At 44.1% G+C, this 24,015-nt stretch overlaps 1 protein-coding gene across 5 annotated transcripts in view; it reads left to right on the top strand.

The window, feature by feature from the left end:
* The window catches only part of BAZ2A (bromodomain adjacent to zinc finger domain 2A), a 305,747-nt gene that overhangs the window by 225,441 nt on the left and 56,291 nt on the right, over window positions 1-24,015 (top strand). For all 5 annotated transcript variants that reach the window (XM_033936980.1, XM_033936976.1, XM_033936978.1 and 2 more), the window contains 2 exons: window positions 17,402-17,645; window positions 18,218-18,373. In XM_033936980.1, coding sequence (XP_033792871.1) covers window positions 17,402-17,645; window positions 18,218-18,373 — 400 coding nt within the window. The remainder of the gene's footprint in view (window positions 1-17,401; window positions 17,646-18,217; window positions 18,374-24,015) is intronic.

The following is a 24,015-nucleotide window of genomic DNA, read 5'->3' as shown; positions in this document are numbered from 1 at the left end:
TATTCCCAGGGATAGCATCCCTGTTACAATTCCAATTCCAGATGTCATCAGGCATCCCGAGCAGCTACTGCTTCTAAAAAGCCCCAGTAGTAACAATAGTAGATGACAGCAGAAAAAGCCCCGAATGATCCATCCAGTCTGTCCAACCTGATTCAATTTAAATTTTTTCTTTTTAGCTATTTCTGGGCAAGAATCCGAAGCTCTACCTGGTACTGTGCTTGGGTTCCTACTGCTGAAATCTCCGTTAAAACCTACTCCAGCCCATCTACACCCTTCCAGCCATTGAAGCTCTCCCCAGCCCATCTGCCACCAAACGGCCATATACAGACATAGACCGTGCAAGTCTGCCCAGTACTAGCCTTAGTTCAATTTTTAATATTATTTTCTGATTTTAGATCCTCTGTGTTCATCCCACGCTTCTTTGAACTCAGTTTGAACACAGTTTTACTCTCCACCACCTCTCTCAGGAGCGCATTCCAGGCATCCACCATCCTCTCCGTAAAGTAGAATTTCCTAACATTGCCTTTGAATCTACCACCCCTCAACCTCAAATTATGTCCTCTGGTTTTACCATTTTCCTTTCTCTGGAAAAGATTTTGTTCTACGTTAATACCCTTCAAGTATTTGAACGTCTGAATCATATCTCCCCTGTCTCTCCTTTCCTCAAGGGTATACATATTCAGGGCTTCCAGTCTCTATCCATAAGTCTTCTAGTGCAAGCCTCCTATCATTTTCGTCGCCCTCCTCTTGATCGCTTCAAGTCTTCTTATGTCCTTCACCACATATGGTCTCCAAAACTGAACACAATACTCCAAGTGGGGCCTTACCAATGACCTGTACAGGGGCATCAACACCTTCTTCCTTCTACTGGCTACGCCTCTCTTTATATAGCCAGAAGTCAGGCAGGCCGTCCTCATATCAGGGGTTGACTTTCTCAGTTTTACCAGGAGTGAACTTGTATATCCTTTTATTAATGGGTGCTAGACATAATTTGGGAGGTGCACAAGATAGATTTCTTTTGCCTGCCTCTGGATTTGTTTCTAGACTCGCTGGCAGATCAGCCAGAGAAGGGATCAAAGGTCTGTGCTACCCTGCTGCATCTCTTGGACATACGAGTTATTGAACCCGTTCCAGAACATGAATCAAGCTTTGGCAGATACTCCTTATACTTCATCGTGCCAAAGAAAGGCTCAGAGGACTGGAGGCCCATTCTGGATCTCAAGTCGGTTAATTGCTTTTTGCGGATTCCTCATTTCAGTCATTGCTACTGTCTCTCCTGGGGAGTTTCTAGCATTCTTGGATCTCACGGTTTCCTCCATATTCCAATATTTCCGGAATATCACAGGTTTCTACGTTTCCATATTCTACAACATCATTTCTAGTTTGCAGTTCTTTCCTTTAGGCTTGCAACAGCTCACGCTCTTTCACCAAGGTGATGGTAGCTGTAGCGGCCTTTCTTTGCAGGCAGGGTGTCCAGGTCCAGCCTTTCTTAGATGATTGGTTGATCTGAGCTCTGTCTCGATAGGAGTGCGTACGTGCAGTGGAGATGGTGGTTTCTCTGCTTCAGGGCTTGGATTGGATTGTCAACTTCAAGAGAGCCAGTTGATGCTGTCACAGATCTTAGAGTATCTGGGTCTTCTCTTCAACCCCCAGCAGGGTGGTGTGTTTCTTCCTGAGCCTTGCAGACAAAAACTTCAGCAGCAGATCTGAGATCTCCTAGACCTTCCTTCCCCCACGACATGGCATTATCTGGAGGTGCTGGGGTCTATGGCAGCTTCCTTGCAGGCGGTTCCCTGAGCCAGAGTGCACATACACCCTCTACAGGAGTCCCTCCTTCAGATACCACTCCCCTGGATGGAACCAGCTTGCAGCAGTTTGCACTAGTGTCTTTAGGGGGAGGATCTCCGCTAGGGTCAACCTCTTCGGATCACAGAGTAGATCACTCTCATGTCGGATGCAAGCCTTTTGGGCTGGGATGCTCTCTGTGGGGACCACCCCGAGCCAGAGCGTACATGCACCCTCTACAGGAGTCCCTCCTCTCTCGGTGGTCTCCTCAGCATAATCCCCTTCAGATACTGCTCCCCTGGATGGGATCAACTTGCAGCAGTCTGCGCTGGTGTCTTTAGGGGGAGGATCTCCGCCAGGGCATACCTCTTCGGATCACGGAGTGGATCATTCTCATGTTCGGATGCAAGTCTGTTGGGCTGGGATGCTCACTGCGGGGACCACTCCAGGGGCAGTGGACTCCTCATCAGAAGCGTTGGTTGATCAATCATCTGGAGAGTCGGGTGATTCATCTGGTGTTACTTGCTCTCCAACCCACTCTGGAATGACAATCAGTGCGAGTGTTCTCAGATAACGCTGTGGTGGTGGCGTATGTAAATTGTCAAGGGGGGCACAAGAAGCACTCCTTTGGGCTAGGAAGCTTGTATGCTGTTTTGCTGGGCAGAGTTACATCATCTGTCTCTCTTGGCAGTGCATGTGACTGGAGTCAACAACGTACAGGCAGAGTTCCTCAGTCGACAAGTTGTAGATTCGGGAGAATGGTTCTTCTTGCGGAAAGTGTTCCATCCAATCGTACAGAGCTAGGGTCAGCCCCAGATAGACTTATTGGCTTCAGCAGAGAACGTGAAGGTCAGAAGCTTCTTCAGTCAAAGAATAGAGCATGGAAGCTTAGGGCTGGATGCCTTGGTTCAGCCCTGGCGGGCTCATGAGCTCCTGTATGTGTTTCCTCCATGGCCTGTGGTTGGTCGAGTTATCTGCCGGCCAGTGACACATCCAGGCCTCATGATTCTGATTGCTCCAGACTGGCCTCGTCGCCCGCGGTATGTGGATCTTGAATTCATTTAGAATCTTGGTGCAGTCCCTTATACTTAGTCAGCTTGATTACTGTAATATTGCTTACTTAGCAATATCCCAGAGGAATATGCAGCGATTGCGCATGATTCAGAATTCAGCAGTCAGGCTGATTTTTCAGTTGAAGAAATATGATCATGTAACACCCTCCTGTTGAGTACTGCATTGGTTGCCAATGGAGGCTTGGGTGAAGTTCAAGTTTGGCTGCCTCTGTTTTAAGGCTCTTTTTGGCTTATCTCCCAAATATATAATTGAGCTCTTTTCATTTGCAACCAATAAACATAAGAGAACTTCACATTTGAATTTTGTTTTTCCACCTGTTAGAGGTTGTAAATTCAAAAAACACCATCAATATCTTTTTTCATATCAAGCAGCATTATGGAGTAAGGATTTGGAACACCAGCTTATGCTTTCTGACTCCTATGTGGATTTTAGGAGACATTTAAAGACATATTTGTTCACAAGGTACTTAGGTAGTTAACAGGCAAGGACTCTGTAATGGACTATCTAGCTTATCAAAGTATTACTTTTGATTACCTGCTTATCTAGCTTTCTAATCTTATCTAAATTTTTTAAAATTGTATTTTTTTAATTTTGCAAACCGCATAGAACTTCACGGCCCTGCGGTATATAAACTGATTATTATTATTATTATTTACTATGAGCAATGTATACTATGAGCTATTGAGGTTAAAAGTGAACAAAGCAATGGGGCCGGATAATCTGCACCCCAGAGTACTTCGAGAACTGAGAGATGTCCTAGCAGAGCCGTTATCTGAGTTTTTCAATCTTTCCCTAAACAAGGGAAAAGTCTCCTTGGACTGGAAAACTGCTAACGTCATTCCGCTCCACAAAAAGGGATGCAGGTCAGAGGCTGAAAATTACAGACCGGTGAGTCTTACATCAATAGTGTGTAAACTTATGGAAACGATTAAAAACAGATTGTATATGATTCTAGATGACAAGAAGCTAAGGGACCCTCAGCAGCATGGGTTCACGAAGGGAAGGTCTTGTCAATCCAATCTGATAAGCTTCTTTGACTGGGTAACAAAACAACTTGATAGGGGAGAGTCCCTGGATGTAGTGTATTTAGACTTCAGTAAAGCCTTTGATAGTGTCCCACACCGTAGGTTATTGAACAAAATAAATACAATGGGACTAGGAGAAACATTGACTGCCTGAGTTAAAGACTGGCTCAGTGGTAGACTTCAGAGGGTGGTGGTAAATGGTACTCCCTCAGAAATGTCAGAAGTGACCAGTGGAGTGCTGCAGGGCTCGGTCTTGGGTCTGATACTATTTAATATCTTTGTACGAGACCTGCCCCAAGGACTTTGAGGTAAGATTACATTATTTGCCGATGATGCTAAGCTATGCAACATAGTGGACAGCACAACCGTGCCCAACACTATGAGACAGGACCTACTTTTACTGGAAAAATGGTCAAATACTTGGAAACTGAGTTTTAACACCAAAAAGTATAAGGTTATGCACCTTGGTAGCGGTAACCCCAGCAGAACAGACACCCTGAACGGGGAAACCTAACAAGAACCGTAGAAGAACGGGACCTGGGTGTAATCCTTAGCGAAGATAAGAAGACGGCCACTCAGGTGGAGAAAGCTTTGGCCAAAGCTAGACGAATGCTGGGCTGCATCCGAAGAAGTTTTGTCAGCCTAAAGCCTGAAGTCATAATGCTATTGTACAGGTCCATGGTGAGACCTCATCTGGAGTACTGTGTTCAGTTTTGGAGGCCACATTATCAAAAAGATGTGAAGAGAATTGAATCAGTCCAGCAAATGGCCACCAAGATGGTCTCAAGGCTCAAGGATCTCCCATATGAAGAGCTTCTAAGCAGGCTGCAGCTATATTCTCTCGAACGCAGAGAGAGAGGAGACATGATAGAGACGTTTAAATATCTTACAGGTGTATCGAGGTGGAGGAAGATATCCTTTTTCTTACGGGTCCCACGGCAACGAGGGCATCCGCTCAAATTCAAGGGTGGGAGATTTCATGGTGACATCAGGAAGTACTTCTTCACCGAAAGGGTGGTTGATCATTGGAATGGCCTTCCACGTCAGGTAGTTGAGGCCAGCAACGTGCTCGACTTCAAGAAACAATGGGATAAATATGTGGGTTCACTTCGGGAAATTGCTTAGGGGAGTGTTCTTTTAAGGGGAGGGTTCTTCTGAGTGGACAGACATGTTGGGCCGACGGCCTTTTTCTGCTGTCATATTCTATGTTTCTATGTCTTCAGCAGAACAGGAAGCTCAAATTAACTCTTCATCGTTACCTTCTCAGTCAGGTTTTGGTGCCCATGGAGAACCCACAGTGCTTTGGTCTTACGGCATGGCTTTTGAGTGTTCTGCCTTGATGAGGCACGGTTATTCAGATGTGGTCATCTTGTTGCTTTTAAAGTCCAAGAAACCCTCAACTATAGCTTCTTATACCAAGGCCTGGAAGGCTTTCCTTGTGCTAAGGACTGGGTGGAGCCTGAACAGGCTTCCATTTCAGTGGTCCTACCTTTTCTTCAGGCAGGTTTAGATAAGGACAGTGGCCTCCCTTAAAGTTCAGATGGCTGGCCTTTCATGCTTCAGGGCATGCAGGGGTTTCTAGTTCGCTTACTGCTCATCCAAATGTTACTCAGTTTTTGAGGGGGGGCACTTCATTTGCGGCCTCCTTTGCATCATCCTTTCCCTTTGTGGAATCTTATCATTCTACAGAGTCTTGTGGAAGCCCTATTCGAGCCATTAAAAGATGCTACTCTTTTGGATCTGATGATCAAGACTGTCATTTTGGTCGCCATTGTCTCAGCATGGCGTATTTCAGAGCTTCAAGCTTTTTTGTGCAGAGAACACTTTCTCTGAATCATGGACACAAGAATTGTTCTCCGTACAGTACCTTCCTTTCTACCGAAAGTGGTTTCCACCTTCCATGTCAACCAGGAGGTTTGTTTGCCTGCATTTCATTCCACAGGCTCCAAGCAGAAGGATCAGATCTTGTGCAAGCTGGACATCAAGAGAGTCTTGCTCCACTATTTGGAGAGGACTAATGGTTTTCAGCTGTCTGATTATCTCTCTGCCCTCATTGCTCCGCCTTGACTTGGTCAGCTGGCGCCTAAGACCTCAATCGCTTGATGTATTCATATGGCCATTTCTGAGTCTTATATCACCTGTGGCAAGCAGCCGCCAGTTTCCTTAAGGCCCACTCAACTAGAAGTGTTGCTGCTTCATGGACAGAGTCTCTCGCGATTCATCCCGATGAAATTTGCAGGCAGCTACTTGGTCCTCTCTTCATACCTTTACCCAGTTTTACCAGGTAGCCGCTTTTTGGACCTCAGTTTTGAGAACAGTCTCTTCTGTCCCTCTCTATACGCTGCCATTGCTTTGGTATGTCACCTAGCATACTGAATCCGGAAGGGACGTAACAGAATGGAAGATTAGGTTTACACCTTTGATAATTTTCTTTGTGTTAGTCCCTGGAGGATTCAGTATGACCCGCCCTCTCTGTGTAAGCTCAGTTATTTTAAATCTCCTGTTTTCTGCTCCAGTTATTCTCCTTACAGGCTTAAGGATCTTCCAGCCAGTAGACGGATCCTTTGGGGAGTTCGCTCTTCTGTGAGTATGTATGTTGCTGAAGGCTGTTTCATGTGGGTGTTCATTGCACACAGCAGATTAGTTCTACATTGTTCATCAATGTTTTTCTGTGTTGCCTTTGAGCCTGTTTATTGTTTATTTTCATGTTTTGCAGAGCAGACCAGTTCAGAAATTGTTTATGTTGCTGGAGTGCTTCCCCAGTATCCTCTTCCTTGTCATGGATATGTACAGGTTTGTTGCTTGGATTTGGGACTGAACTACAGGGGGCTCTTAACTCTCTCTCTAAGGTGGGAGGAGCATGTGCTCAGAAATGATATCTGCAACTCCTGGATTGCAGGAGAGGATTGGACACGTAGTGTACGGAATCTTCCAGGAGAAATAAGTGACTTGTGTGCAAATTGGTATTTTACATTCTCAAGTAGTAACTTATAATATTGCTCCAGTATATACTCTCATAAAACTAGGTAGGATAACATAGTTATTTGTAGGCATATTGGGAGTGGAGAATGGGTGGAGCAGATGTGCAATCAACACTAAAAAGAGCAATTCTATTAACTAGGTACCACCCTTTATGTACCCATTTCACGTAAAAATATTTAGAATGCTAGCATATATATGCACAGGTGAGCATTTAAACCTTTATATACCAGCATGCTGTTTAAAAAGGAGTGTACAAATGGGTGAAGCTTGGGCAGGACATAAGTGGAGATCCCAATAACACATGTAGCTTAACAGAATACTGTAAGTTAGGTGCATCCTTGCCATGTTTAAGTGTTGTCATGAGTTCCTAAATTGTAGGTGCATTGATACTAAGTTAAATCAGTATTCTATAATAGGATCCAGGCACCTAGGTTCCATTATAGAATAAGCTTTTACCAGGTGACTAAATGGAGATGCCCATTCCTGCCTTAGAGCTGCTGCAATTTTATGTGGTAGTTTTTGTGGAGTCAATTTTATATAGGCACATAGGCTCGGATTCTTTAAACGGTGGTGGAGGCTGCCTTAAAAATGGCCACCAATAGCGTACCAATCACACGACGGCATAGTTTATAGAATTGTGGCTTCAAGAAATGTAAGTACTGGAATTGTAGACCAGGGTTTTCAAGGCCTAAATTTCTGGCGCCTACCTTTCACAGTAATTGTGCCTATGGAGGCACTTTATGATGCCTAACTCCATTTCTGGTGTTTGCCTTGCCTATAGTGGTGTTGGGCATTGAGAAGCAAGCGCCGTTTTTTAAGGAATCGATAGGCACCTAGAATTTTTTGTTTTAAGCTCCTTTTAATTGTTTTTAAACAGCATTTTCAACTTAAGTTAGGCATCATTTATAGAATATGGGCCATACTGTATGGGCGATTTTTTTTTAGTGTCCATACCAGATCACTCAAGAACAAGTGGGTTATGATTGACAGCAGATGGTGACAGAGAAACAAAGTATGAGGGTTCTTCAAAAAGTTTCCACACTTTTCATATTTTTATGGGAAATAGTTGGAATAGGAGAAGTGATAAGAGAGCATGTTGTAGAATGTCATGTGACTAGTTAGGCAAAATAGGGTAATTTTGTGGAAAAGTGATGTAATTTGAGTTTGAGATATTTAATAAATAGTGTTAAAAAAAATTAAAAGTTTGGGAACTTTTTGAAGATCCCTTACAGTTTTGTATGATTTGCCCCCTAAGTATCTGTCTAGGTATGATTTCAAAAAGGTTGTTCAGTCCATTGTACTTGCTGGTCTAGATTACTGGAACATTGTTTTTGGGGGGTTTGCCATTAATGAATATGTGAGCCCTACAGGTAGCACAGAACTCAGTAATACTTTTATTATGTGAGATTAATAGATTTGAGCATGTCACTTTGTATTTTGTTGCATTGTATTGATTAACTATGGAATTTTATGTAAAATATAAATTGTTACTGATGGTTGAACCAGTCATCGCCCAAATACTTACAAGACTGGTGCCATATATACCATCTAGATCACTGTGCTCTAGGCCTGGTCATACCATCCCACAAAAAATTACATCTTGATATTTTAAGAAAGAGTGTCTTTGAATAAAGGCAGAATACACGTAATAAACTTAAAACTATAAGGGCAGCGTAGAATCCACATTATTTCTCTGTCTCTAGTGGATGGTGAGACAGACCGTGCTGCTTCTGGATTGGGTGCTTGAATTGGTCCTGGAACCCAGTAGAGCAGGGGGTTGATATGATAGTTTAGCTAAAAATAATAGGAGCATAGGGGATAGCTCAGAGGAATCTCAGAGCTCTATCCCTCCCATTTATCTCCCCCTTACCCTCTCTTCGTTTGTAATTGTCGGACACCAAATCTGAGGGAAAAGGAGAAATTAGGTTCTTATCTGCTAATTTTCTTTCTTTTAGACTTTCCAGACTGGTACAGCTTCACTGATGGGTAATACCTCATTATGATACACGAATACAGGAGATTCTACCTCCTCAAGGTAGAACAAAAGAAGACAAAAGAGGCAACCTGTGATGCTCAATCTGTTTATTTACTGTTAAGACCCGACACATAACATATTTCGGCCGTAAGGCCAGCCTCAGGGGTCTACAAAAATATAATGTAAAATCATAAAAACACCATACATAAAACCAGAGATATAAAAAAAGAGACATCAATAATATGAAGGAAACTAAAACCACATTATAAATGTTATACATAAAATCAAGGATATGGAAAATGAGACATAATTGGTATGAAGGAAACTAAAACCTCATAAATATACCAAAAGAAACAAAGAAAAAATGAACATAACAATAAACATTAACAAAAACTTAAAATCTATTTACATAAACATTTATGGGAAAACCAGAAATGATGTAAAGGCGAAAAGGTGAGGATGGATGGAAAAGGAGAAGGAAAAAAAAAAGGGGGAAAGGGAAAGGTGAAGAAAAGGGGAAGGATGGAATAAAGGGGGGTGGAGGGGGAAGGAAGGGAAAAAGGAGAAGGAGACGAGGGAAGTGAAAGAGAGACAAAAAGGAGAGGAACACATAACCATACAGCATTTCAAATTGTCATAAGTAATAAACTAATCCCTAAAAAGGGTGGTAGATGCATGGAACAGTCTCCCAGAAGAGATGGTGGAGATAGAGACTGTGTCTAAATTCAAAAGGACCTGGGATAGGCACGTGGGATCTCAGAGAGAGAAAGAGATAATGGTTACTGTGAATGGGCAGACTAGATGGACCATTTGGATTTTATCTGCCATCATATTTCTGTGTTTCTGTGAATACCAAACGGAAGTATTTGTTTAACATATGTGCTTTGTCCTCATCACTCTTCACATAGCAGTTCATACCTTCTTTCAGTCTCGTAATTCTATTTTTTTGTCTTTCTCCTTTCACTAATATACCTGAAAAAATTTTTGTCTCTGGAGAGGAAGTGACGTCAGCTTGGAGTATGGTAGCTTAAATTTTGAAATCTGTTGGGGCTCAATGAAAATAAGTGCTGAATAACCTCCCGAGAGAGAATTGGATCTCCTAATTGTGCATGAAGTTTGGGGAGTGCATGGCTAGCAGGAGGAAACTTGAGAAGTTTCAATATCCGGGAGCAGTGCGCATCAAAACACGATCTCAAAACTGCTGATCGCCGGTGTGCTCAGTTAAAATGGCGCAACAGCCAGAGAAGGCCTCAGCTGGCACTCTTGCTGGTTCCTGATCGGATGGGGAGTGGATTGGCTCGGGGACTGTGGAGCAGTTGTTCCGCGAGCTTAAAGAAATGGTGGGAGTGCGAGCCGATGTAAAAGCCACACTTGCAGAACTCCAAGCAAGGGGTGGGGGAGTTGGGAGATCACGTTGTGAACTCTGAAGAGAGAATAGACCACATGGCGACGGCAGTACAAGAATCTAAAACTCTTGCTGAAACGGCGACTACTCAACTGGAAGACTTACGAAACCAGATAGAGGACCTCGAGAATAGGTCACATTGCACCAATCTAAGATTTAAAGGGGTCCCTGAAACTGACAGCTATAAGGATTCTCGACAGGTAGTGCAAGAGTACTGTAGCCAATTGTTGGGCGTAGAGGAGCTAGTGGAGGCCTCGGCTATAATCTTGCACAGATCCCATAGAAGCTTGGGGCCGGCACAAGCTGTGGGCAACCGGGATATTGTCGCTTGCTTCGGAGATTACCTACTGAAGGAGAAGATTTTTTACAGGCGGCGAGACGCAATCCCTCTTTTACTTGGCAAGGCATCACCATTGGATTCTACCAGGACTTGGCATCAGTGACGCTCCAAAAGAGGAGAGGGTTTCGGGAGATCACTCAGGTGCTACGGTCTGAGGGGCCTAGCAATAAGGGGCAAACTACAGGGTCATTCTCTTATGATAGTTAATTTATATGGCCCTAATACAGTCCAAGCAGAGATTTTTCGGGGCTTGAAGGGGGACTTGGTTGATTTTGCGCAAGGAGTGGTTTATTTGGGAGGGGATTTCAGTATCCCGCCAGACCCCCACTCTAGGGGAGGGATGGGGTACACTAAAAGCTTCCAGTTAAGCTTTCCAAGCCTTGATGCTTTATCTGGGTTTGATAGATAGTTGGAGAATGGTGCATGAGGCACAAAAGAACTATACCTATTATTCCCACTCGCAACAGACCCATACTCGACTAGTTGGAATCTGGATTCATAGGAATCAATGGGAAACCTTGCACACGGCTGAAATAATAATAATAATAACTTTATTCTTTTATACTGCCATAACCAAAGGTTCTAGGCAGTTTACACTAAAAAGAGCTGGACAATCAGCGAAATACAATAATACAGTAAAAAATACAAATATTTGTAAAATAAAGTTTCAATAATAAAACTCTCATTAAGTAATAAACTTATCAAACAAAATGACCTTAATTAATTTCCGAAAACAGCAATAGGACCCATGCATATATCAGACCATGCTCCAGTATGGGTGGCTTGTCAGGGCTTTTCTACACATGGGGGTAATGGATATTGGAGATTAAATGAAACCTTGTTGAGTGCTCCTCGGGTAGTAGCAGAAGTGGAAAGGACAATTCAAGAGTTTTTGGACTTTAATGATACGGGGGAGGTTTCCGATGCGACTTCATGGGATTCATTGAAGACGGTGGTAAGGGAGGGTTTTCATTAAATTGGGGGCCCGCTATAAATGACAACGAACCCAACGCCAGTTAGGTCTTTGGGAACAGTTAATTAGGGTGGAGCAGTCACACAAAAATAATCTGGACCCTCGGGTTCTGACACAAATGATGAGAGTGCAGAAAGAGCTTAATATCAGATGGAAGTGACAGCCCACATTAGAGAGAGATTCAAATTGAACATCTATGAGCATAGTAACAAAATAAGCTCACCTGGCTAGATATATAAAGATCAAGCAGTCTAAGGTTACCATTGTCAGGGTGAGAGATAGCCAGGGGATTACAGGTTACTGATACTGCTATTTGTCAGGCTTTTTTGAGCTTTTATAAGAAATTGTACAGTGGGCTTGATTTTTTAAGAGTGTCTTTGAATAAAGGCAGAATACAAGTAATAAACTTAAACTATAAGGGCAGTCGTAGAATCCACATTATTTCTCTGTCTCTAGTGGATGGTGAGACAGACCGTGCTGCTTCTGGATTGGGTGCTTGAATTGGTCCTGGACCATCTGAAGACCTGGAACCCAGTAGAGCAGCAGGTTGATATGATAGTTTAGCTAAAAATAATAGGAACTTAGGGGATAGCTCAGAGGAATCTCAGAACTCTATCCCCCCATTTATCTTCCCCTTACCCTCTCTTTGTTTGTAATTGTTGAACACCAAACCTGAGGGGAAAGGAGAAATTAGGTTCTTATCTGCTAATTTTCTTTCTTTTAGACTTTTATAAGAAATTGTACAGTGGGCCGGAACTGGAGGATTTAGATGCTTATCAGAGATTTTTTGGAAACTTTACCTCTTCCTGAGCTATCTTTGCAAGATAGAGAAATGCTTCACAATCCTATTACCCTGCTTGAGGTTCAGGGGGTGATAAGAGATCTCAAAAATGGGAAATCTCCTGGTCTTGATGGTTACTCTAGCAGGTTTTATAAACAATTCTCAGAACAGGTTGGTCCTATCCTGGTAAGGGTTAAGAATGGGGTACCACAGGGAGACTTGTTGCCTAAATCTATGGGAGAGGCTGGGGTGCCGGTTCTTTTGAAACTGAGAAGGGATCCCCAAAATTGTGGTTCCCACTGTCCAATTTCTCTGCTGAATTTGGATGCTAAGATTTTAGCTAAGGTGCTAGCATTGAGGTTGGGCAAGGTCCTTCTGAGTTTGATCTATATGGATCAGTCGGGATTTATATAAAGAAGGCAAGTGAGCGATAATATTAAGCAGACTTTACATCTTTTATGGGATGCACGGCGGAGACTAGTTAAGGCGGTTCTGAAGGCCATTGACGCAGAGAAAGCCTTTGACAGGGTGCTATGGGGCTTTCTCTTGGAGGTCATGGAGCGTATGGGATTGTCGGGTTCCTTTAGTAGTTGGGTGAAAGCTTTTTATGCATCACTGAAGGCTTGCCTCTGGATCAATCTTATACGGAATATTTCCCTATATCGCGGGGGGGCACGTCAGGGATGCCCTCTTTCCCCCCTCTTGTTTGCTCTCTCTATCAAATCATTGGCTATCTGTATTCGAACTCATCCCTTGTTGCGGGGCTTTCTACAGGGAGGGGTGGAACACCATATTGCGTTATTTGCGGACGATATTTTGCTGTATGTGGGGGATCTGGTCCTATCTATTCCTATTCTGTTACAGATTTTTGAGGACTATGGTACTGTTTCGAGGTTTAAAATAAACTTAGACAAAATGGAAATATTGAACTTGACTTTAGATGATTTGGAGGTCACTGGGCTTCAGGCGACATTTCCATTTCGGTGGGCTTCATGGGAGCTTAGGTATTTGGGCATACAGTTGCCAAAAGATTTGAATAAACTCTATGAAGTGAATTATCCCCCGGTATTTCGCCAGATTAGACAAGATTTACAACTGTGGCATGGCCTATGGTTATCTTGGTGGGGACAGATAGCTGTCGTTAAGATGAACGTGCTCCCGAGATTGTTGTTTCTTTTTAAACATTGCCAGTACAGGTACCTAGGGCAGCGCTGTTTGCTTTGGGTGCAGAGTTGCGGAGATTTATATGGCAAAGGAAGCCTCCCCGGATTTCCCAAAAAGTGATGTGGGTTGCTAGATATTTGGGAGGTAGAGGGGTTCCCAATTTGTTTTGGTACTATCGGTTGGTTCAGCTCAGATTGCTATTGGATTGGGAAATAGGGGAGTTTAAGAGTGGGTTGCAACTAGAGCAGGCAAGTGGGGGCCTAGAACCACTTAAATATAGACTTTGGCATTCAAGCACATTTCATACCTGGGTGATGAGTGTTGGTAATGCATTTTTACGACATCTTATTTTGTTGTGGAAGCGGGTTAGAGATCAGTTGGGAAATTGGTCAGTGGTGTCTTCGTTGGCGCCACTTTGATCCGAGCCCCACTTTGTAGCAGGGCAGGAGAACAGAATGTTTCATACATGGGTTAAGTTGGGTTTGATTACTTTTCATGACTTGATGGGAGAGGAGGGGGTGCTCTCTTTTGATTGGCTCCAACAGAAGTATGGGATCTCCAATGGGGACTACTTAGCATATCTACAATTTGTCATTTTTTGAGGGCTCAGGATTGGGATTCTAGATCACCAATACAGGGGGCACACCTTGAGAACTTGTGGCTTTTATTGCAGAAGGTTCCTCACCCTATCTCTGTACTATATCAATACTGGAGGGGACACACTGTATTTGCTTCCATTTATGAAAAAATGGGAAGAGAATCTTGGAAAAACTCTCACCTCCAGTGAGTGGGGGATTATATGTGGGGAAGTGTATAAGGTGTCCTCTTGTGCACTAGTTCGGGAGAATGCCTTTAAGGTTCTGACTCGCTGGTTCTATACACCTGAACGATTGAATAGAATGGTGGGAAAACCAGTGGGAGCCACACCAATTGGTTGCTTGTTGGGTTTGTATATCATTGGCGAATATAAATGGCAAACCAAACTTCTTCATATAGGTTTTGCAGCTGCTAAATGCTTAATAGCAAAATGTTGGAAAAGCAGCACAGCTCCTTCACATGATGAGTGGGTCAATAGGTTAGTGTCTTTGGGAAGAATGGAAATCTCTGTAACAAAGTGGCATCACTACTATGTGTCTCAGGTGTCCACTTGGACGAAGTTGAGGGATAAATTGGCTGTTCTTTAGATCTTAGTCATTGCGTTCTGCTGTCCTTTTAGGGTGTTGGGCATGGGGGGGGTTAGGGTTGATTTGTGGTGGCAGGGGTTTAGCTTGTTATTTGTTTTGGAACAAAGGAATGTTTACACTTTGTAATGAGCTTTTGGAGGTGTGTTGTACATTGTATTCTATTGAAACAAACCCCCCCAATAAAAACCTTTAGAGTTCTTCTTTTTTATATTTATAGCTGTTTGCTCTTTTGCTAGACATATCTCTCTCTTGACTTTTTTCTGTTTCATCCAATATTCCTTTCTTTTTGAGTTTTTTAAAAATATTTCATGAATGCCAATTCTTTTGCCTCTGTTTTTTCCTCCACTAGTTTGTAGAGGTCTGCAAGGGAACGGGGATCGCGGGAATCCCGCGAGTCCCGCGGGGTTCCTGCGGGAATCCCCCCTAACCCACGGGGACCCCCCTCTGGCCCATGGGACTCCCACGGGGACCCCCCTCTAGCCAACAGGACTCCCACGGGGATGGAAGGCTTTGGAAGCAAGGTTCATCCATATAATATAATGGACACGTCAGCCTTAGTAAAAGAGGGTGTTTATAAGTTAATTTCCTGAACAGAAAACAGAAAAAGGGTTCCATCAAAGAGATTCCACAAGGAAAACAGCAGTGCAAACATAAAAGAAACTGTGGAATTACTGCTTTTTAAGGGGACGGACGGGGATGGAGGTAATTCCTTGCGGGGACGGGTGGGGACGGAGAGGATCCTGGCGGGGACAGGTGGGGACGGAGAGGATCCTGGCAGGGACAGGTGGGGACGGAGAGGATCCTGACGAGGATGGGTAGGATTTCTGTCCCCGTGCAACTCTCTACTAGTTTGGATAACCATACCGATTTCCTTTTTCTCTTATTTTTATTTATTTTCCTTTTTTTCAGTTTCCTTATCATCATTCAGGATATATTGTATCTCCTATCTGCCAGAAATGCTTCCAACAGGTCAACTAATTTTTCCATGCATTTCTGGTCATCCAAATTTCAAACAATTTTGGAGAGTAATATTAAATTACATTGAATTACTTTTTCAACATCCACTCCTGTTGTTGGCAGCAGGCCTCCTGTTTGATAAATATGAGGCTTTCCACCTTCCTCAAAGAGGACAATGTATTTTTATGAGGAAGATAGGGGTGTTGGGAAAAAACGTGATTTTATCTGTTTGGGTTGGTGGGGATGCCCCTTCTTATCGGACATGGTAGAATTGCCTTCATGCTCTTTTGTTACTTGAGCATAGGACGGCTAGACTTAGTCCTAAACGCAAAAAGTATTTTCTTCAAATTTGGGATCCTGGGCCCATAGTGGTATTTTGAATTTGTTCTAATGTTGACTGCTGTTTTGGACAGTTTGGTGACATAGGCTGTCAGCTGTGGGGATTTGGGGTTTGTTTGGGGTTTTTTTTTGGTGGGGGAAACCTTGTCTCTGTAATGACTTTAAGAATCCAAGCCAACGGGGGTACTTATTAATTTGCAAAGGGATAGGTTCGGGATGGTGGTTGTTCTGGGATATTAGGCTACGATGATCTAAGTACAACTTCATGCCTCTTCCTGGGTCGGTATTCTGTTTTGGACTTTTTCCCTTTTTCTTCAGTTGCTCTGTTATATATATTCTGATTGTTCTTTTACCATGTGGACATTCATCAGAGTATTTTTCACCTGCATTGTATGCATCTGCTGGGGACGGGATTATATGGATTGCTAGGACCAGGAGGGGATGGATCTGTTTATTATTTAATATTGGTTGTTTTACATGGTGCTACTTTGTGTGTTTGCTGTCATTTTTCTGTATAACATCAATAAAAAATGCTTGAATCTTAAATGTAATAAGTGAATTCAACATTTGACTAGGTGTTGGATTTTGAGGCAGCTTCTGACCCAGCTGGAGAAATTGAGTCGGCAGAGTATAGCAATGCCTTGTTGCTGAAAGTAATGAATGCATACAAGAGTAGACTATAAATGTGAACTTGAGCACCATTACTTGTTTATTTGAAATATTGATCATTCTATGGCTGCATGGTACTTCTAGGGGGCAAATAACACAGAATGTCTTTGTTTCTCTGTTACCATCTCCTAGTCGATGGACAAAACACACATGTTCTAGACTGGTTTGATAGGATTAAAGGAAAGAAAATTATCAGGTAAGGTATAATTTCTCCATATGCATCATTCTGCTTTCAGAACATCGGTGTTCTATTATAAAATAACCCTCAGTATGCACAACTGGACTGAGTGTGCTGAGATTGTATGTATTGAGACACAATCCCTAGCTCACACGTGATGCAGCTTCATGGAGTTTTAGCCCATAGTATGAGAGAGAGAACTCATATTCACATATTTACATCTTTTCTGTGCTTACATGTTTATACATGGAGGTTTTATAGTAATTTGGAGGGAAAAATGTTTCAGATTAGTTTTAAAGCATCTCATGGAGGAATTTCTTATGGGGGCTGCAAACAGTCCATCTGTTGCTGTAGTCAGGTTGATAATTTTTGAATGTCTGTTGATGTCAGTCTCTTGCCACCAGATAGTTGACCACTGAAATTTATAAGCTGAGCACACTAGCAGCAATTTTTCCAGTCTTGAAAATAATTTTCTTTAGCACTCACTGATAGAAAGGTTATTTTAGTGAATGATGTCAAGAACCTAGCTACACTAAATCCTTGTAATTGTGAACATGCATCTCGTTTCAGGACAGTGGAGTTTCTGATGCCCCCACAGGGGGCAACCTCTCTCCTACTGCCTCTTCTACCCCACTGCATACCAGCACTAGGTTGCGCAAGGCAACCTGGAAAGTACGTGGCAGCCCTGAGAAGGTCCCAAGCCTACCACCTGTGCCAGGACAGCCTAAACGCAGGGGCCGGCCCCCAACCAAATTCTTCAAGCAGATTGAACAGAAATACCTCACACAACTCACAGCACAACCCATTCCTCAAGGTGAGGGAGAGGGGATTCAGCAAAGAGTAAGACAGCAAGGAACAGCTGGAAGGTTGTGTAGGGATATGGAAAGAGAGCATTAGGTGAAGGATATTGACCCTTAAGTGAAGTGAACTTGGGATATATTGGAATGGAGGCAGAAGCAGCAGGTAGAGGATATTCATATGGGGGGGTGAGGCTCCCTGGAACCCTGAGGATTTGTATGGATCATGTGCAATTTTAAAAAATGCAGAAAACACAATTATTTGTTGACTCCTTTTTATGATATATTAGTATATATTGAATAAAACCTGGCTGATTTTAATTTTTGCCCTTACATAGAATGTTATGATTAGGTTTGGAACACGAAGGGGCTTAAGCTTGAATTTATGTTGAATATATTTTATTAGATGGTAAATGTTGTAGAAAGTTGTTCTAATGATAACATATATAATGTGTTATATGATTGAATATTATGTATGTTTTGTATGGAAACCACTTAGACTTAAGCGGTCTATAAATTTTAAAAATAAATAAAATAAGGATGCTTGTGAAGATTAAAGGTACTTTCTGTCTGTGCTCTTCTTTCACAGAGATGCAGAGAGGTTGGTGGTGGATAAAGGATCCAGAAGAGCTTGAAGAGTTCTTAAAAGCACTCCATCCACGTGGGATCCGTGAGAAGACACTGCACAAACACCTCACAAAACACAAGGAGTACCTCAGGGAAGTTTGCATTCGAACTGCTAATGGTAAGTGCCAAGGCACAATGCAGTGTATCTGGTGCAGGCCTTATAATGTAAGGGCATGTCTTTAGCTTATTTAGGAATTTAATATACTGCCATTTTATATCAAAATGTCAAGCTGCCTCTCAAAATATTATCTCCCCTTGTTTCAGCCCATGAGAGCTCAGTTTTGCAGCACCGAGTGTGAGAATGTGACACTGAATAGATCTTAAGGTCTTTTAATTTGCCCATTTTCCCTTCTTGTTGTAGTCCACAGTAGTGCTGCCCGATTCACGATTCGAATCGGGTCACAGATTCACTTCGGGTGAATCGATTCGAATCAATTTAAAAAAACAAAATCGGTTTCCTGATTCGACTGACCCTCTCCCCTCGCCCCCTAAAGCAGGAGCGGCAGCGCTGCTCTTGCTGAGCGGCCACTGCCGCACCTGCTTTAGAGGGCGAGGGGAGAGGGTCAGTCGGGAAGTGCTGCTGTCGGCTTCCCCCCCTGATGTCCGGCTTCTCCCCACCCCCGGCCTCCCGCTTCCCCCCTAGCCTCCCGCTTCCCCCCACTGGCCTCCCTGCACCGTTTACCGTTGAGGAGCAGCCTGAGATAAGATTGCAGTGCTAGCGATCTTTGCACTGCTTCTGAGCTGTTTCCTCCACCGCGATCCTGCCTCTGACGTCAGAGGAGGGGCGGGACCACGGCAGAGGAAACAGCTTTGAAGCAGTGCATAGATCGCTAGCACTGCAATCTTATCTACAGGCTGCTCCTCAACCGTAAATGGTGCGGGGAGGCCAGGGGGGAAGCCGGACACCAGTGGGAGGCCAGGGGCAACATTCAGGCTTTCCGGGGGGGTGAGCAGTCCTTCGGGGCAGGGGGTGGGACAGGCCTTCAGGGGGGAAAGGCAGGCAGGCAGGCCTTCAGGGGGGACAGGCAGGCAGGCCTTCAGGGGTGGGATGGAGGCCTTCAAGGGGGGGGGACAGGCCTTCAAGGAGGACAGACCTTCAAGGGGGGGGCAGGCAGGCAGGCCTTCGGGGGAGATGCAGACCTTCAAGGGGAGGGACAGGTAGGCCTTCAGGGGTGGGATGCAGGCTTTTAAGGGGTGGGGGACAGGCCTTCAAGGGGACAGACCTTCAAGGGGGGACAGGCAGGCAGGCCTTCGGGGGAGGCAAGCCTTCAAGGTGGGGGGGGGACAGGCAGGCCTTCAGGGGGGACAGGCAGGCCTTCAGGGGGGACAGGCAGGCCTTCAGGGGGGACAGGCAGGCCTTCAGGGGGGACAGGCAGGCCTTCAGTGGTGGGATGCAGCCTTTAAGGGGAGACAGGCCTTTAAGGGGGAGGACAAGCCTTCAAGGGGGAAACAGGCCTTCAGGGATGGTGGCACAGGCCTTTAGGGGTGGGGTGCAGGCCTTCGGAGGACAGACCTTCATGGTGGGGGGCCCTGGTGTAGAAGTACACCGAGGGAAGGAAGGGGGGTTCAAAGAGACGTGCATATGCCGGACTTTGGGGGGGAAAAAATAATGGGTCTAAAAATAAAGGAGAGGGAGAAAAATGATGGACAATGGTATTTAGGGAGGGAATGAACAGAAAGAGAGAGAAGTTAGACACAATGGATGGTGTGGAGGGGGGATAGAGATACTGGATAGGAGGGTAGTTGGGAAAAGAAAGGGAGAGATAGTGGACCCTGGGGTGGTGGGGAAGGAGGATGCTGGATGTGAAAGGGTAGTTAAGAAAAGGTGGATCTGTGGAGGGAGATGAAAAAAAGGAAAGGTGCCAGACCTCCTGGGGAGGGAAGGGAAATGGAAGGGGGGACAGAGATAGAAGATGGATGGTTAGCACGGAGAAAGAAGAAAGAAGGAGACCCTGGCAAGCAAGTTATCAGAAGACAACCAGAGCCTGGGACCAACAAAATTTGAATAATGACCAGACAACAAAAGGTAGAAAAGCTAATTATATTTTCTGTTTTGTAATTATAATGTCAGATTTGAAACGTGTATCCTGCTAGAGCTGGTGAAAGACCGCAAACGTGAGCTAGGATTTAATAGAGAGAGGAAAAGTCTTTTTTGTTTGTTTATTTTGTTTACACAACAGCACCAGTGTGGTTAGGAGAAGGCAAAGGGGGTGAAGAGGCTATAAAATAAACCCTACTATGAAAGGGAATTATAATGGCAAAACAAGGGTGATACTGAAAATACTGCTTTGATTAGTCACCCATCAGCAATCTTAAATCTTTGTATATATAAAAAATGAACACACAAAATATGATACGTGCTTAATAGTGAACGCTCAGACCCACAACTATATCCCAGTGAAATATCACAGAGAAGCTGTGTAAACAGACCATCATTGCTTATTCACAGTCTCACCCACCATTACTATATAACATAAGTTCTAACGACATCCACAGCTCCTAAAAAAGGAACAAAAACTACTTATCTTACATTCTTAATCACCACTGCTGCACAAAATGCATGTTCACCGACCCCCCAACCTAGGTTTCACCGGTTGGCTTCATCAGGAGAGGTACTACAAAACAAAATTACACCCAGTCACTCACTCTCCTCACCACACCAAACAAAGTTCACCAAACGCACTAAATCATACAATAGAATGGGGATGTATTATATAGGTCACACTAGGCGAGTGATCAAAGTACGTATAGCTGAACATTTAAGTAATATTCGCTGCAAACGGTAATCTGCTCCTCTTGTCAGTCATTGGCTAGAAATGAAACACACAGTTGAAGACATTAGATATACAGTGCTGCTTCATGCTTATAAAGATACAGGGAATGTTTCCCAGTATTTGCTGTATCGTGAACATAGGTTTATATTTCAGTGGCACACTTTGGCTCCAGTAGGGTTAAACAGTGAAATTGACTGGTTTCAAATCTAGCTGTCAGCTGTGTGAGTTCTCATGGAGTGATGTTTTTCAGAATGCTTGGAGAGGGAGTGTATTTAAGGGGTGTGGCCTGCTGGTTTGTAACGCGATGCCAGAGTGTGCTGTGTGCTGGAGGAAGGAAGTTGTTTGTCCCGGTAAGCCTGTTATAAGAATTTGTAAGAAGTATAATTTGAAGTTGAGTGAGTTTTAACATTCTATTGTATGATTTAGTGCGTTTGGTGAACTTTGTTTGGTGTGATGAGGAGAGTGAGTGACTGGGTGTAATTTTGTTTTGTAGTACCTCTCCTGATGAAGCCAACCGGTGAAACCTGGGTTGGGGGGTCGGTAAACATGCATTTTGTGCAGCAGTGGTGATTAAGAATGGGGGGGGGGGTCGGTGAACATGCATTTTGTGCAGCAGTGGTGATTAAGAATGTACCCAGAGTAGCTTTAAAGACTACAGTACCACCTTACTAAGATAAGTAGTTTTTGTTCCTTTTTTAGAAGCTGTGGATGTCGTTAGAACTTATGTTATATAGCAGGGGTGCCCACACTTTATGGGCTTGCGAGCTACTTTTATAATGACTAAGTCAAAATGATCTACCAACAATAAAATTTAAAAAAAACACAAAGCACACTGAAAGGCAGAGAAAATGTTAATTATTCATATTCTGGGTTTTTTCAAAGAGGTCACGGCAGATGACTCTATGCAATATTACCTCATTAACAAAATACTAAAATAGACAAATACACCCCCTCCCTTTTTACTAAACCACAATAGTAGGTTTTAGCACAGGGTGTTGCACTGAATGCCTCGTGCTGCTCTCAATGCTCATAGGCTCCCTGCGCTAAAAAACACTATTGCGGTTTAGTAAAAGGGAGTCATAGTGCAAAATATAGACAGCAGATATAAATTCTCAAAACCGACACATTTTGATCACTAAATTGAAAATAAAATCATTTTTCCTACCTTTGCTGTTTGGTGATTTCATGAGTCTCTGGTTGCACTTTCTTCTTCTGACTGTGCATCCAATCTTTCTTCCTTTCTTTCAGCCTCCTGTATGTTTCCTCTCCTCCAGACCTCATTCTCTCCCCCAACTTTTTCTTTCTGTCTCCCTGTTCCCCCTTCTTTCTGTCTCCCTGTCTGCCCCCTTTCTTTCTTTCTCCGTGCCCTCCCCCAAGCCACTCGGTTTGCTGCCACCGCCATCGGGGAACAGCCCCAAGCCACCGCTGTCCCAAGCTTTCCCTGCAGAAGCGTTGCGCTGACCAGCATTCCGCTCCCTGACGTCAATTCTGACGTAGGAGAGGAAGTTCCGGGCCAACGAGGCATTTCTCCTCATTCCATCCAGCCTGAGCCCCATCTCTCCTTGATCCAGCATTTCCCTTCTGTGTCTGTCAGAATTAACATTCCACCTATTTTCCAGCATCACCCTTCTTTGTGTCCATCTCACCTATATCCCTATCTCACCACTTTTTCAGAATCTTCATTTGTCTCTGTCCTTGTCTTTACCCCATGTTCACCATTTGCCCTTTCAATGTCTTTATCTCCCCCCCCCCACTTTTTCAGCATTACTTCTATGTCTCTATTTCACCTCCTCTTCATGTCCCCTCTATATCTCTATCCTTATTCAGTAGGTCCTGCTTACTCTTTCTCTTCTTTGTGTCACTATCTCCATTTTCAGCTTTCCCCCCTTTTCCTTTGTTAATGCACCCTGTAGCCAGAATCTTTCCACCCTCCCTCCACTCCGGCCCAGACCAGTATGAAATATTTCCTTTTGTTTCCCTCCCCTCTCTCTTTCTCTCTCTCTTCTGCTCCCTCACCCACGAGTCCTGCATCTGGCCCTCTCCCTTCTACCTGCACCTGGCAAAACCCCCCTGCTCCGCGGCTCTCTTAAGTAACTCGTCAGCAGCGGTGATCAAGACAAGCTGCCGACATCGAGGCCTTCCCTCTACGAGTCCCGCCTTTGTGGAAAAAGGAAGTTGAAACAAGCAGGACTCGCAGAGGGTAGGCCCCGACGTCAGAAGCTTGTGTCGATCGCTGCTGCTGAGTTGCCGAAGAGAGCCGTGGAGCAGGGGGTGTGGCAGGAAGCAGGTAGAAGGGAGAGGGCTGCTGGAAGAGGTAGAAGTTCCGGAGTATGACACCGACCCGGGCCAGAATAATTTCTTTTTCAGGCTGTTGCTGCTGCTGCCGCCGCCACGCCATGCCACCACGCCCCCGCCCCCCCCCCTCCCCCGAAATGACAAAAACAGCCTAATGCCCGGCATCGGCGTCTTTGACGTCGGGGAGAGGAAGGCTGATAGGCCTGGTAGATCGGGACGGCAACACGAGTCTATCACAGAGCCCGGGATGGGCTCTGCGATCGACTCACGTTGCCTTCCTGAGCTACTGGTCGATCGCGATCGACGCGTTGGGCACCCCTGTTATATAGTATTGGTGGGTGAGACTGTGAACAAGCAATGATGGTCTCTTTACACAGCTTCTCTGTGATATTTCACTGGGATATAGTTGTGGGTCTGAGCGTTCACTATTAAGCACGTATCATATTTTGTGTATTCATTTTTTATATATACAAAGATTTATAGATTGCTGATAGGTGACTAATCAAAGCAGTAAAAAATAAACCCACCAGGATGTTTGAAAAAAAACACCCAATTGAGCAAGAAAATTGAATCGAATCTTAAAAACCAATTCAATAGGCTGAATCAAATAAAATTTAAATTTTTTTCCTGAATCGGGCAGCACTAGTCCACAGACCTTATTTCTTTTTGCGCATTTATTTCCTTTGATAAT

Source organism: Geotrypetes seraphini, chromosome 3, assembly GCF_902459505.1.
Source record: "Geotrypetes seraphini chromosome 3, aGeoSer1.1, whole genome shotgun sequence".
NCBI lineage: Eukaryota > Metazoa > Chordata > Amphibia > Gymnophiona > Dermophiidae > Geotrypetes > Geotrypetes seraphini.
The sequence above is the reverse complement of the archived record's forward strand: the minus strand, read 5'-3'. Positions and strand labels throughout refer to the sequence as shown.